Source organism: Coenobita brevimanus, chromosome 23 (genome assembly GCF_032717465.1).
Source record: "Coenobita brevimanus isolate Jiangsu-jjx chromosome 23, ASM3271746v2, whole genome shotgun sequence".
NCBI lineage: Eukaryota > Metazoa > Arthropoda > Malacostraca > Decapoda > Coenobitidae > Coenobita > Coenobita brevimanus.
This window is the reverse complement of record NC_136976.1, coordinates 61711045-61727668: the sequence shown is the minus strand read 5'-3', so window position 1 is coordinate 61727668 and position 16624 is coordinate 61711045. Positions and strand designations below refer to the sequence as shown.

The 16624-nt window shown below is 44.1% G+C and overlaps 1 protein-coding gene across 1 annotated transcript in view; it reads right to left on the bottom strand.

The window, feature by feature from the left end:
* LOC145392990 (fat-like cadherin-related tumor suppressor homolog) overlaps window positions 1-16624 on the bottom strand; it is a 569943-nt gene that overhangs the window by 194443 nt on the left and 358876 nt on the right. Inside the window, exons 22-23 of the mRNA XM_080267295.1 lie at window positions 8237-8431; window positions 7570-7875 (exon numbers count right to left, since the gene is read on the bottom strand). Of these exons, the coding sequence (XP_080123421.1) occupies window positions 7570-7875; window positions 8237-8431 (501 nt within the window). The remainder of the gene's footprint in view (window positions 1-7569; window positions 7876-8236; window positions 8432-16624) is intronic.

The window sequence follows — 16624 nt, the reverse complement described above, 5'->3', positions numbered from 1 at the left end:
TAGTTAGTTCTTCCTGCAAGTTGCAATTATCCAATACTCAGACCGGCCAGAATACGTATATGTCTGGTTTTGCATGCTTTTAATGCAAATGTTTCATGATATGCTGTATTTCTTGTCACCAATATCCTTTTGCAGAGCTATTTAACTCCTATCATATTGTAGGGAGTGGTTAATCATTGGAAATAAGAAGCAGAGAAGAAAAGAAGCCTCAAGAATTTTCCTTCCCTTCTTCATTATAGAAAGCATAAGGCTACTTGCATGTAAGATCTGGGTAGTGGAACTGCCATATCCTTATGCCAATAAAATCACACTCAAATCTCCTCTTACGAGTACACAAAATCAGCTTGGATCTGTCATGTGACTGCCTAATTATGATTTTCTCTCACTCAAACATGATTCAAACTTACATGATTTTGATCTGGAAAAACTGTGATAAATCAGGAAAATTACATGAGACGTGGTTCGAAAAAAATAATTTTGATCTGTTGTTCAGTGTCTCTTATATTTCATAATAATTAGTCTTTTTGCAGCTTATGCAGTACAGCACAGAACTGGGTGAACAGGCATATGCAATAGTAATCTAAATTGTTCTAAGTTAACTATATCTATGCTTCACATCTGGGAATATCTATAAGTTATCACCTCTTACTTTTATTTATAAAGTGCAATTTCATTCTAATTGTTCCTTTTTACAGTTTATACAGACTGGCAAGAGGTGTACACATACAATAGTAATCAAAATTATTCATGTCTAAATGTACAGTATGTGTACTAATCCTACAGTTTCCTTACATTATTATTATTATTTTTTTTTTACCCCTGCTGTGTATTTCTTATTGCCTCTGCATGCCTAATACAGAAAAAAATGAGCTGAAAATGCTGGTATAATTTTTGCCTGACAAAGCTGAAGAGGGGCCAGGTTTGGAGGGGGTATGAGTACTGTTCTGGAGGGGTCTGGTCCCAAATTAATTTTCCCCATAATGAAAAAGGCTTACTATGTCTCAGACAAGTTTATCCACTCATCACGGCTGGTGAGCTATGGGTCCCAGATCCTATGCCTGGACCTGGGACTGTGTGGGTGGGTGGGGCCTCTGGTATGTCTCTCCTCATTATATATTTTACTGATTATGACAAAAAAGAAAGAAATTAAAAGCAAGCCTGAGGAAATTAAATCACCCAAGGGGCATCATGGAGTCTGAGAAGTTTCACGGGTTGAGTAAGGGAAGTAGTTGAGGCATTGAGTACGAGGTGGGTGGATGTGGGACATGAGCAAGAAGTCAGGTATATGGGAGGATCAGCCAGAATTATTTCCAGGAGGGACTGCCATTACAAGTTACTTTGGCACGGTAGGGCGGATGGATATGATGGTATCGGTGTGCTGAATAAGGAGAGATGGGTGGAATATGCCATGAATGTAATGAGAGTCGGTGAAAGGACAACAGTTGCAAAAATTTTGTTCGGTTGGATAATGTTTGCATTTATAGTGGCATATGCTCCACAGGCAGGCATGGATGAGGCAGAGAAGGATACATTCTGGTATGACTTAATATATGTAGTAAGTGGTAGGGGGAATGATGAGATCGTAAATCTTGGGAAGGGATTTGAATGGTCATGTAGGTGAAGCTGCTCAAGGATACAAAGGAGTACAAGGGGGATGTGCATATGGTACAAGAAATGAGGAAGGGAAAAGGATATTTGAGTCTGGAGAGGCATGAACATGATTGTGTGTAACGCTCATTTTAGAAAAAGAGAGAATAAGTTGATAGGAGTCAGGGAGAAATAGCAGCCATATTGACTGAAGAAAGAAACCTGAACTGTACACAGGAAAAACCATCCAATATATTACCAATATGCCGGGAATCGAACCCGGGACTCTCAGGTGAGAGCCAGGCAGCATACCACTACACCACGACCAGGTAAAAGTTAACTCACATTGTAGCAATCTTGTAACCAATGTCCCTCCGCCCCCACTCTGGTATGCTGCCTGGCTCTCACCTGAGGGTCCTGGGTTCGATTCCTGGCATATTGGTAATACATTGGATGATTTTTCGTGTGAACAGTACAGGTTTCTCTCTTCATTCTGACTTGTCGTAAGTGCTTGGGATAGATTAAAAGCATCTACTTGCCCGAGTGCAAAGGGGTTAATTCATCCTCTTCAAGCCCACAGTGGGGATGGAGGGACATTGGTTACAAGATTGTGACAATGTGAGTTCACTTTTACCTGGTTGTCGTGAAATGGTATGCTGCCTGGCTCTCACCTGAGAGTCCTGGGTTTGATTCCTGGCATATTAGTAATATATTGGATGGATGGAGGAGCCATATTGACTGTTTCCTGGTCAGGAGTCAGGAGGCAAGTGAGGGTTGTTAATGTTACAGGGAGTGAAGAACGTGGGCAGCAACACAAGTTATTCATAAATGACATGGTGCTTAAGGAGCCGGTTATGAAAACGAGGACCTATGCACCTAGGAAGAAAATATGGAAGTTGAAAAACCAAACAGTAAGGGATGCCTTCTATAACGAGATGAGTAGAGTGGTCGCTGAACAGGGAGCCGTTGACAGAAGTGTTAATGAACAGGACAGAGGTCTCTAGAAAAATCTCCTGACAGCACTGATTCAGTGTATGGAAGGACAAGGGGCTCCTCCAAGACAAAGTAAATTGGTGGTGGGATGCGGGTGCAGAATCTACAGTTAAGGAGAAAAGAAGGTTTTTCCACAAATGGAAAAGGGGTGGTAACAAAGAGGAATACTTGACTGCCAAGTGTTGGGCTAGAAAAGAGGTTTACAGGGCAAAATATGAATCTCCGACACTTTTACTTGATATCCTAAATAGTGTGGAAAGGAAGAATATGATATTTACGGTGGCCAATTAAATGAAGAGGGAGAATAGGGATATCATAGGTGAGCAGTGTGTGAAGAATGATGAAGGAAAGGTAGTGGTGTTTAAAGATGCCTGGAGAGAGCATTACAACAGTTGTTGAATGAGGAGTTTGACTGGGACAGGGAAGGTTTGGGGCCAGCAGATCCAGTGTTTGGCCCTTGGCCTTTGACACTGCTACTGTGAGCAGTGCAATAAGAATGATGCAGATGAGGAAGGCAGCAGGTGTGTCTGGATTGACTGCTGAAATGTTAAAAGCCTTAGGAGATACAGGAGTGGGGTTAGTCTATCTATCTATCTATTGCCAGACGCCTCAATCCCGTTTGGGGTGGCCACAAACAAATCGCCCCCAAGTCGCCCTGTCCCCCGCCATTTCACTGCCCTGCTCCCAACTCACACCCCCCTCTCTCATATACCTCTCCACCCCAGCCCTCCATCTCATCCTCGGCCTCCCCCTCCCTCTTCCCCCCTCCACCTCACTCACATACACTCTCTTCGTCAGTCTTTCACCCTCCATCCTCTCCACATGGCCAAACCACCTCAGTGTGTTCCTCATAACGCTTCCTATCACGTCCACATCCACACCACAACGCTCCTTTATATCCTCATTCGTCAGCCTGTCTCTCCATGTGACTCCACAGGCTCCTCTTAAATAACTCATTTCCACTGCTCTCACTCTTGACTTGTGTCCTCCCAACAACGTCCAAGCTTCACTTCCGTACGTTAGAGTTGGTATCACAATACTGTCATGTAGTAACTTTTTCACTTCCATGCTCACTTCCCTGTTTCTTATCACTGCTTTCAAGGAACCAGCAACCTTTCTTCCCTGCTGTACCCTTTCCAGCACTTCACCCTCCAAACTTCCATCCTTACTCATCACACTACCCAAATACTTAAACGTACTCACATTTTCCAATTCCTCACCATCCAACCTCGCTGTACATTCACTAACTTCACCTCTCTCAAAGACCATCACTTTACTCTTCCCTACATTCACCTTTAGGTTCCGTTTCTTACACACTCTCTCAAACTCATCCACCAAGCCTTGCAGCTCCCCTTCGTCTTCACTCAACAACACAGTATCATCTGCAAACAACAGTACAGGGAGTTTCCAAACACTATCCTCTCTCACCAGGGCCACTCCAACATCCACTACCCTACCTTGTACCTCTTTTATTACCCCATCCACGTACAGATTGAACAACCATGGAGACATGACACATCCCTGTTTCAAACCAACTTTCAAAGAGAAAAATTCACTTAGTTCACCATCCACACGCACTGCAGCCTTCGCACCATCGTACATACTCTTCACAGCATTCAACAACTTCCCATCTACTCCATATATTCTTAACACTTTCCACAATCCTTGTCTATCCACCCTGTCATATGCTTTCTCCAAATCCATGAAAGCCGCATACAACTTCTTTCCCTTCTCTAGAGACTTTTCCACTAAAGATCTAAGAATGAATATCTGATCTACACAACCTCTTCCCTTCCTAAAGCCTCCCTGCTCTTCTCCAACTAATTTCTCTGTTCTTTCTCTAACTCTGTCTATAAGTATCCTACCATACACTTTTCCTATTATACTAAGAAGACAAATGCCCCTATGATTACCACACACTTCTTTTTCCCCTTTTCCTTTGTACAAGGGAATAATTATACCTGACTTCCAATCCTCCGGGAATCTACCTTCCTCCCAGGCCAATCTGCACATCTTCCGCATCCATTCTACTACTATCTCTCCCCCATGCTTCAGCATTTCACCACACACTCCATCAATTCCTGGGGCTTTCCCCGATTTAACTTTCTTCATTGCTTCCACAACTTCTATCCTACTGATTTCTTCCTGTCTTCTCACCTCCCTCCTTCTCCCAGCCATTCCCCAGCCACTTATACTCGCATTACTTCCATCCTCTACGTTCAACAATTCCTTAAAGTGTTCTCTCCATCTGCTCACTTTTTCTCCCTTCTCCACTAGTAATCTACCATTTTTATCTTTCACTCCCCTGCTAACTTCACTTCCACCCTGTCTTACTCTTTTCACTTCTCTCCAGAACATTTTCTTACAGTCCCTCCACTTTACACTCAAATTCCTTCCAAATTCCTCATCCAATCTCTTCTTACTCTCTCTTACTAATCTTTTCACCTCTCTCTTCCTTTCCACATATAACTCTCTCTTCCGCCTCTCAACTTCTTCCACGCCCCTATTTCTCATTCATTCATTGTATGCTTTCTTCTTTTGTGCCACAGCCTGTTTCACCTCTTCAGTCCACCACGCTGTTCCTTGCACCCCCCTCCGTCTTCTCTTCCTTCCACACACCACATCACATGCTGCACATATTTCTTCTGTAAATATCTTACGCACACCTTCCACGCCTCCCATCTGCTCCAATTCATATTTGCCCAATCGTTCCTCCACTTCTCTCTTATACTCTGCCTTTTTCTCATCCTCTTGTAACCTTTCCACTCTCCTTGCAACTACTCCTTCCTCTTGTCTTTCCCTTCTTCTATTCCTCCATCTTACTTGCATCCTAATTCTGGCCACCACCAAGTAGTGGTCAGAAAGTCCACTCCCCCAACCTCTATACACTCTTGCATCCTTTACACATCTTCGCATCCTTTCATCCACACACACATAATCAATCATTGCCTTCCTTTCATTCAGTTCACCACCCACCCTTCTCATCACTCGCCATGTATACCTGTGGATCATTTTATGCCTGAAGAGGGTATTGGCTATCACCAACCCCCTCCCAGCACAAATGTCCACTAACGCACTCCCATTCTCATCTATCTCAGCAGGCACACCCCACTCACCAACTATTCCATCCACCTTCACATTACCAACTTTACCATTCATATCACCAATCAAAAACACTCTCTCATTCCTTCCAAACTTTTCCATGCACACTTCCACATTTGTCAGTTAGTCACTGACTTGATAAGATTATATACATGTTATCCCAGATGACTGGGTGAAAAGTGTAATTCTAAATGTGTACAAGGGAAAGGGTGATTCCCTTGAAGGAGGAAATTATAGAGGAAAAATAACTTTTGGACCAAATAATGAAGGTAATGGAGAGAGTTCTAGACAGTATGATTAGAGAAAGAGTGAATATTGATGAGCTGCAGTGTGAGTTTATGACAGGCAAAGGGACGACTGATGCCATATTCATTGTTTGACAGCTTCAGGGAATATAACTAGGAAAGAAAAAGGAACTGTACTTTTTGTTAATTTGGAGAAGGCCTTTGACAGAGTTCCTAGCAAAGTGGTGAAGTGGGCAATGAGAAAACTTGGGATCAAGGACTGGCTGGGTAGAGTGGTTATGGTTATGTATGTGAGTGATCACACCCAGGTAAGGGTGAATGGAGATTTGATTGATGAGTTTTCTGTGACTGTTGGTGTGCATCAGGGGTCTGTCTTGAGCCCTTTGTTGTTTATCATGGTACCTGAAGCCCTATCACGTGTTTCCAGAAGTGAACTTCCATGGGAGATGTTGTATGCTGACAATTTGGTGTTGACTGCAGAGAATGAAAGAGAGGCAAAGCAAAGATGTAGGAGATGGAAAGATGGTAAGGGGAACATGGGCTTAAGAGTAAATGCAGATAAAACAAAAGCGATGGTATCTAGGGCTGGGGGCAGTACTGTCAAAGAAGAAGGAAGGTGGCCATGTGTGATTTGCCAGAGGGGCATGGGAGGTAATTCCATCTTGTGCAATGTTTGTGATAAGTGGGTGCAAAAGAGATGTAGTGGTAATGAAGTAGTATTAGAGGTAGACTGTGAGATAATGTGATTCCATGTGTGCAGTGTGGCAGGGAGTGCATGTGGATATTGCCAGGCATGAAAGGACTGAACTTGCTGGTGAGTCTCTTGAGTGTGTGGAAGAATTTGTTATCTGATAGACAAGTTATGTGCTGGGGTCGGGCCTGGAGGTAGCTATGTGGCTAGGGCAAGGAGTGGTTGGAAGGAGTTCAGGGAGCTGTTGCCTCTCCTGACACTGAGAGGGCTCTTCCTCCATGCTAAGGGATCTTTGTATGCGCATGCGTTAGGAGTGTAATGCTATATGGTACTGAGACCTGGGTAGTAAAGGAAGAGGATATTCGCAGCCTCAAACGTACAGAAATGACAATGATTAGGTGGAGGTGCAGTGCGTCCTCGAGTGTGAGGCCTGGGGGAGGCTGGTTTTATGATGGAAGAGTTGAGAGGTAGGACGGGACTGGAATGTATTGATGTTGTGGTGAGGAGAGGTAGATTGAGGTGATATGAGCAAGTGGAGAGGATGGGGGATAATAACTGGGTGCAGAAATTGAGAAGTGTTAATGTTAGGGGTAGGGGGTGAGAGAGGCAGACTGAAAAAGACCTCAGATGAGGTCACTGAGTGTGACCTTATGGATAAGGAACTGAATTGGGATACTGCTAGATAGCAAGCAGCATGGAGAGCCATCATTAAGTGATCAAGGCCAATGCATGGAAGCATGTTGGACCCTCCAAAAACGAAATGAAACGACAGGTTTTCCCAGACTCAAAAACTTCACAACAGGAGGTTTATGCATTTTACTATTACTGTAGGTGAATACAGGTATTACATGGATAAGAATACTTTGCGTGTAAATTACTTAATATATATTTTACTGAACACATATAATCTTTCAAGCATTATGAAAAAAAATCTAAGAAACTTGTCCTTACCTGAGTTTTCATTAATCCTGAAAAACCTATGGGCATCATCTCCAATGAAATGGTATGTAACATCTCCATATCGACCAGAGTCCACATCCCTGGCAGATACTTGAGCGATAGTGGTTTTGATTGCTGTGTTTTCCTGTATATTAGCGCTGTACTGGGCCACTTTGAAGGTGGGTGAGTGAGCATTGACAGGCGTGATAGAGACAGCCAAGCGGGTGTAAGCAGTGAATACTCCATCACTTACAGAGATATTCAGGATATGCTGGTTGGTTTCACGAAGTTTTTGACTATTCCACACAGTTACCACTCCTGAAAAGTATATACATGTAAAATACAAAGCTGTAGTACACACTGTTCAATACCATATTGTAAACACATACTAGCACAGAAGAAAATGCTGCACAATGGCTTTTTACTGTGTACAATTTATATTTGTAGAGCATACAGCATCATAACCAGTGCATAAACACAGCAGTGTTGCTTTCCCCAAATATGTTATCCAATGAGATTTTTAAATTACACTATGATCAACAGCATGTCAATGGAAAGCAATTGCAGTTTTCTGATGCTGTGCTACCAAAAGTCAGTGTGATTACTGAATGGGCATTAGTACAGAGGTAACAAACCAAAACAGCTTCAGAAAAATAAAGAAAATGGTGTACTAATTTACCTGAAGCAGAGTTCATGGCAAAAACCTGAAGATCATTGCCATCAACAACTGAGTATGTGAGCTTTTTGACATCGCTAACATCTCTGTCAGAGGCTGCCACCAAGGTGACAAAATGACCACGAGTGGCATCCTCAGTCACCACACACCGCTGGGACTGTTGCTCAAACACTGGAGGGTTATCATTCATATCGAGCACTGCAATAATAAGAGAAAAATTAAATTATCATGAAACATATACTGTGCTTAAAAACTACATACATCATCACTGCAATCATCATATATGAGACCTGTAATTTTCCCACATAAGAATAAGGTGAGGTCAGGTCTAGAAAGCATGGAAAAAGAATACATGACAGAGAAAGAATTATCAACGGTATACCCAGTGAAATGGACCAAACTTTCATTTGTTCATTGTTTTAAGTCCCTGGAATCCTGGTTCTACTTGACAGACCTAAACCTCAGTATTTTTTTTTTTTTTTAACACATGGAGGAATGTGCGACCAGGGTTTGGCACTCTTTTTTAACTTGACGGTCATCAGACTGACTTTGCTGGATGGATGAATATGACACTATGTGTGAAATAAGTTGTACCCATCTGGTGGAGCCAGGATTCCAGAAGCTTGAACGATGAGTGAATGGGAGGATGGCCCATTCACTTGGGCAAACTTTGGTTAGTAGTTGATTCTATTAATTTTTTTTTCTGGCACTTTGAACCCTATCTCATCCCACCCTAAGGTGGGAAAAAAAAGAGGTCTGAATGATGATGATGATAAAGATGCACATCATCTTACCTGCCAACTAAAAAAATCAAATTTTCAAGTTACAAAAAGTTTCCAAACCCATCATGTGCTCCTTCAGATACAATTTATCTGACCAACTCAATTTCCTGTTAGTTTCTTAGCCTCATCAACTTCCATACCTTGTTTTGGAAGAAGTGGCATCAAAGATGATGATATGTCTATTAATCTTGAGGAAATACAATTGAGGGTATGAAATCAACTGGGCTAGTAAATCAACCAAAGCTTCAACTCCCACCATCTTCTGCTTGTCTTGATGCATACTTTTCTTAGAAATTTAATTTTATGGAATGTATATGGTTGTTAAAGAAAACTTCCAGTTTTCATATTAGGAATCTGTATGGTGTAAAAGTCCTTAGTTCCTCGGTGTGTTTTTGTACCAACTGAGGTCTGTCCAAAAGAAACCAAACTTTTTAAATAGCACACCAACTAGCCAACATAGCATGATCACAATGGAAGTGCTGGGTAGCAGCGACTTTGATCTTTAGTCTAACACTAGCCGCATCACACGTCACTTAGTCATCGAGGTACACGAGCTTGAGTAAATGTGTGTTTAGTGCACTTAGTGATTTGTTGCAAGTTGAACAATGAAGGATCATGAAGAGCAACGTGTTTGCATGAAATTCTGTTTCTAATAGGAAAACATTTCATGGACACTTCAAATGTTGCAACAGGGTTATGGGGAGGATTGTTTGAGGAATGTCACAATTTGGTCCAGTGGTTCAAATCAGGATGAATATCCATCGAAGACAATCTCAAACCTGGACAGCCTTCCACATCAAGAGACGGCGATTGTAATGAGAAGGTGCATGCTGCGATTTGTAAAGATAGTCGCCTGATTGTCCATGATGTTTCCAAAGAAGAAGGCATCTGTAAAAGTTCATGACACACAATTTAAACTGAAAAGCCTAAGATGCATCGCGCTGCTGCAAAATTTGTGCTGCATCCGCTGACAGATGAGTGAATAGAGAACCACGACCTGAGTGGTAAAGTGAATACCCTTGCCAGTACATTTGCCAGAAATTCTACATTAGAGAAGTCAGCCAGGACTTCCCAGTACTAGAACTGTAAATGTGTACAAGGCGAAGGATGATGCCCTGGAAAGAGAAAATTATAGAGGCATAAAGTGTTTAGATCAGATAATGAAGGATATGGAGAGAGTTCAAGAAGGTATGATTAGAGAGAGAGAGTGAATATTTATGAGATGTAGTGTGGGTTTATGCCAGGCAAAGGGACGACTGATGCCATATCCACTCTGCGACAGCTTCAGGAAAAATATATAGGAAAGAAAAGGGAACTGTACTTTGTTTTGTTGATTTGGAGAAGGCCTTTGACAGAGTCCCAAGAGAGGTGGTGAAGTGGGCAATGAGAAAGCCTGGGCTGGAGGAGTGGCTTGTTAGGGTGGTTATGGCTATGTATGTGGGTGCTCACACCCAGGTAAGGGTGAATGGACATTTGAGTGGTGAGTCTTCTGTAAATGTTGGTGTGCATCAAGGGTCAGTCTTAGGCCCCTTGTTGTTTATCATGGTACTTGAAGCCCTCTCACGTGACTTCAGAAATGGACTCCCGTGGGAGATGTATGCTGATAATTTGAATTGGCTGCAGAGAATGAAAGAGAGGCAGAGGAAAGATTTAGGAAGGGGAGAGATGGTATGGGGCACAAGGGCTCAAGAGTAAATGCAGGTAAAACAAAAGTGAAGGTATCTAGGGCTGGGGGGTGGTACTGTCAAAAAAGAGGGAAAGTGGTCATGTGCAATTTGTCACAAGGGGGTGGGAAGTAATTCCATCTTGTGCAGTGTTTGTGATAAGTGGGTGCATAAGAGATGAACTGGTATTAGAGGTAGAATGTGAGATAATGCTGATTTCATGTGTGAGATGTGTTGGGGAGAGCATGTGGATATTGCCAGGCATGAAAGGACTGAACTTGCTGGTAAGTCTCTTGAGTGTGTGGAAGAGCTTTGTTATTTGGGAGACATGTTACATGCTGGAGGTGGGCCAGGAGCTAGCTCTGTGGCTAGAGTGAAGAGTGGCTGGAAGAAGTTCAGGGAGCTGTTGCCTTTTCTGACATTAAGAGGGTTCTCCCTCTGTGCTAAGGGATCTTTGTATGCAGCATGTGTTAGGAGTGTAATGCTGTACAGCAGTGACACCTGAGCAGTAAAGGAAGAAGATATTTGCAGGCTCAGAAGTACAAAAATGGTAATGATTAGGTGGATGCGCAGTGTTTCCTTGAGTGCAAGCCCTGGGGGGTTAGGTTTACGATGGAAGAGTTGAGATGTAGGATGGGACTGGAATGTATTGGTGTTGTGATGAGCCGATGCAGATTAAGATGGTCTGGGCATGTGGAGAGGATGAGAGATGATAATTGGGTACAGAAAGTGAGAAGTGTAAATGTTGGAGGTGGGGAAGTGAGAGGTAGACCAAAAAAGACCTGGGATGAGGTCATTGAGTGTGACTTCAGGGATAAGGAACTAAACAGGGAAGCTGCCAGAGATTGAGCAGCATGGACCGCCACCATTAGGAAACCAAGGCCAATGCATGCAAGCATGTTGGTCTTAAAAAAAGAAAAAAAAAAAAAAAAAAATCATCCTAGAAAATTTACCAACCAACGAAGCTCCAGCCCCAGATGGAATTCCTCCAACTGTTTTGAAAAAGTGCTCCCCAGAACTTGCTTTTGTTCAAACCAAATTATTAAGACTATCCATACATACTTCTTCATTCCCTAATTCTTGGAAAGAAAACAATATCCACCCAATTCCAAAGAAAGGAAGTTCCTCTGACCACTCTGATTACAGACCAATAGCTATCACATCTTCTCTTGGTAAAGTATTAGAAATTGCAATGAATTAGCACATAGTTAAACATCTTGAATCCAACAACTTAATTAATGACAGACAGTATGGTTTTTGCCATGAAAGATTCACCATGGATATGCTTACTCTCATGACTCACACCAATCATCAATCAACTGACCAACATGGAGAAACCATGCAGTAGCCATTGATATTTCTGAAGCTTCTGACAGAGTGTGGCACCGTTCCCTGCTATCCAAACTCCCTTGCTATGGAGTAACGTCTTTTGTTCCTGTGATCTCCTCATATCTCAGTGACAGAAATATAAGAGAAAAGGTAGATGATCTAACTACTATCTATCGCCAGATGCCTTAATCCCATAGGGGGTGGTCACAAACAAATAGCCTCCATGTACCCCACTCCATCCCTCCATCTCATCCTTAGCCTCCCTCTTCCTCTCCACCCCTCCACCTCACTCACATACTCTCTCCTCATCAGTCTCTCACTCTCAATCCTCTCCACATGGCCAAACCACCTCAATGTGTAGTAGTAGCAGTAGTAGTAGTTGTTCCCTAGGCAGTCTGGCTGAACAGCCCCAAGTCCCTTAGGAAGGCCATGGCTGAGAGCAGGATTTCCCACGAGCTCTCGAAGAGTGTATGTTGTGTTGTTGGCGTAGGCGATTGTGTGCAATGCAGTCTTCCATAATGTGCTTAATAGTATGGGGTGCTGTGTTACATCCTGGACAGGTATCAGTGACAGTGTCATCCAGCCTCTTCTGGTAGCTTAAGAGGGCTGGATGGTGTCCACATCTCAGTCTGGCCAGGTGGACCCTGTTCTCGGTCCACGACGGAGATAGGATTCAGAAGGGTGGACGTCAGAAGGCCGTGCATACACCTGTGTGTTGTCTTTCAGTGACTATGGAATGGCAAGTGACTTGAGTGTGGATATGGTTCTGGAGGCTGGTCTGAGGTGGGCGAAGGGGGAGAGATGACAGTATTTGTGTATAATATTGTGTGCTGGGTGTTGTTTTGATGTTCCTTGGTGTGGGTGGATGTGCTGCCAAGTAATGTAGTGGATGTTGTGGGTTTGTGGAGGCTGCTGCAAGAAACTGGGTGCCTCTCATGTCTAGGTGATCCCTGACTTTCAGGACTTTAATTCTTGATGTAAGTGGTCTGTGGGTGTAGTAGCTGTGCAGCCTGTGATTATTTTTAGGGCCTTGTTCTGTATGGTCTGTTGAGTGTTGTAGTGTGTTTTGGTGAGGTTAGGAGCTCAGGCAGAGCTTGAATAATTCATCACTGAATGTATGTATTGTTTGTATACCGTGGTGGTGGTTTCTTTGTTGTGTCTGAATGTTGTATGGGCAAGTGGCCTCAAGGCACTGAGTCTTGGTGTTATTTTATTTTTAATGTTTGTGATGTGTTGTTCAAATGACATTGATGTATTGTATGTTACACCAAGGATTTTGTGTGTGTGTGTGTGTGTGTGTGTGTGTGTGTGTGTGTGTGTGTGTGTGTGTGTGTGTGGTAGGTGAGTGTTGTTTATGGTGAGGTGTGGGATGTGACTGTGTTCTGCTGTCCAGTTTGTGAGAAGAGTCACTGTAGATTTGGCTGGGGCTATATTGAGCCTGTTTGTGATGAACCATTCGTGTAGTGTGTTGAGGTAAGGTTGGAGGATGTGTGCAGCTGCGTTTCCATTTTGGCACGTACATATAAGTATTACATCATCTACACAGGAAGCTATGTGTATCTGTGGTGTGTGGGGTGTGGGTATGTTGTGCATGTATAGGTTAAAGAGTGTTGGGGACTAAACAGATACTTAGGAGACGTCATTTGTGAAGTTTCTGATGTTAGAAGACTGACCGGCAAATGTTACGTGTACACATCTGCCTGCTAGGTACAGTAATCACTCCAATATCCGACGTAATACAGCCATAGGTAGGTCCGGTTATTGGTTTTGTCCGGATATTGGGCCCTAGCTTATGGACTTGTACTTATGGACCCTAACTCAGAGAAACACCTATACAACTCCCTCTGGACATGCATAGCACCTATTTAAGACCCAAATCACACCAATAAGGCACATAAATGACTGAAATAAATGCAAAAGAAACATAAAATGAGGGTTTAGAAGTATGTTCATACATTAATAAACATTCTGGTACTTATGGACCCTAACCTAGCCTAACTCAGAAAAACACATTCCTTCTGCACATGCATAGCTACTAACACCCTATTCACACCAATAAAGGACAATAAAGAGTGAAATGAGGTAAGTATAGTAGGGAAAAAAGTACAGTACAGTATGAAACATTCTGGCTACTTACAGCAAGTCCCTGGCCACCTCGATGAATAACCGCCTCCTCTCGGACTCTGACAGTAAGAACGATTTCCTGAAGCACTTGCAGTACACTCTTCCTGAAGTCTTGCACTGAACTTAGTCAATAACACAAAGAAGTCCGTTCTCTTCACAATGTTCACTTTTGTCCAAATAATGCTCCATTGTAACTTAGTGTCGCACTTTAACTTTTCCCAATTTTTTTAAATTTTCCAAAGCCAAAACAAACAAGTCTATTTACGTTAAATTTCTTTTCTATTGAGTCTTTTCTCTCACAACTTTAAATCCTTAACACAACACACCATTTTTTTCACTGCACAACACTCAAAATTCCCATGTGGTCTAGTGAAGTTCTTGCTGTTTATTCACTGTCAGAGTCCGTGAGTATCACTGGCAGGCGACCTAGGGGTGCATCGCTGGGTCATGGTAATGGCGTACCCACTGCAGAGGACTCTGAAGAAAGCCGCAAACTCACGTTGCGCGGTGACTCCACCGTGGCTGATGTGCTGGGCTGTGGCTCGGAGCATGAGGGCCTGTCTTGGGGAGGCAACGGAGTGGAGCCAGGGCTGGACACAGCGGGGGTCACGGGCCTGAAAAAACTGTCAATGGTTGATTGACGCAATGACCGACGATTCTGACGATTGATGATGCACTGCCTGAAAGCACACACTTCCTCCACGAGTCCCAAGGGCCCCATCTCCCTGTCGCAGTCCGGGTGTTCCAGGTAGTCTAGGACGAACTCTAAATGTTCCCGGAGTGTGCTCAGCTTGGGGATGGCTGGAGTAGTGTCCTGCTGAGAGGAGTCCGCATCATCGTCGTCTTACTCGTCAGAATCTTCAAGTTCGGTACTGACACCAGCAACCGAAGACACGATCTCGATATCAGACAACGTCTGATACCCAGGATCGCCCTCGTCGTCATCCAACCAATCACGAACATCGTCCACATCAACATCGTCGCCATGCGTACGTAGCCGTGCATGGAAGTCATCCACGTCAAAGCCCAGAAAATTGTACAATACTCCACATCTGTTCCGAGAAGCAGACAAGACCAACCATTTTCAAGAGTTTTCACAGGGACTTCCTTCCATGCACTAGCCCAGTTGTACAGCGCAGACTTGATGTTGTAGCAGCGAAGGTTTTCCAAAGTCCACTTGCCTCGTGTGTCCCGTCCCTCCCTGCGCTCGTCCTCGTCCTCGAAAACAACCATCACCTCATTCAGGAACTTCCGACGGTATATGTGCTTTATTACCATGATCACTCCTTGGTCCGTTGGTTGAATGAGAGCAGTCGTATTAGGTGGCAGAAACATGCACCTAATACAGCCATTTTCAGCAACCAAGTCCTTGTCGCATGGGTGGGCAGGTGCACTGTCGAGTAGAAGGAGAGCCTTTACCTGGTCGCGTGGGACTTCCAGTGTCTTCGTCTGGTAATGGATGACCTCCTTGACGAAGTGATGGTGAAACCAGTCTTTGAAGATCACAGCTGTGAACCATGCCTTCAAAGAATGGTACCAGATGACAGGAAGGACATCCATCACCCCACAAAGGCACCGAGGCTGCTTTGCACGGCCAACAACAACGAGCTTAAGCCGGTGCATGCCGTTAGCACTGGCACAACACAAAGCAGATATCCGTTCCTTGGAAAGCTTGCGGCCAGGTACACGCTTCTCCGTCTCCTCGGCTAGAGTGTTCGTTGGCAGCGAGCGACAGAATAGGCCAGTTTCGTCAGCATTGTAGAATTGACTGAGAGTTAGGCCCTCCCTGTCGATCAAGCCTTTCACCTTGTGCCGAAACTCGTCAACTCCATCCTCGTTAGCGTCCAATGCTTCACCATGTGCTTTACGGTTGGTAAGGCCATGTCGCAACTTGAACGCGAAGAGCCAACCCTCGGATGCCTTGAAGTCTAGGGCGTCGTGAAGCCTGGCGAACTTCTCAGCAGCAGCCTTCAGCTCCGTTCCACGTACCATCACACCAGCAGCACGTTGCTGTCGATACCAAATCAACATGGATCAGTTGATTTCTGCAAACTTGGGGGTAAACATAACCTTCCTTTCCACGTTGCGTCTGCTTCTCGATGAGAAGTCAGCCGTGTACTGCATGAGTTTGTCTCGGGAACGTTTGATATTGAACAAAGTCGACCGGGCCAGGTTGTACTCACCGAGAATGCGGGAAGAAGACCAACCTGCATCCACTTTCTCCAATATCTCCCTCTTCTTTTCCAGAGTCAACACCACTCTCTTCCTTTTCTCAGGTGGCGGGGCCATCATCACACACACTAAGAGGAGGCCCAAGAGCAGCAGGAGGCCCTGCAGCAGGTAGGGCACCACCACAAAAGCGATCACGTGGGCAGCCATTACAAGGAGCGTACACTCACGGTGAGAGACAGGCAGGAAGTGGGGAGGATGCAGCGGCACTCTATCGGACGTCAGAGGAATGACGCGCCAAAACAATGCTCTCCCACGGCGCG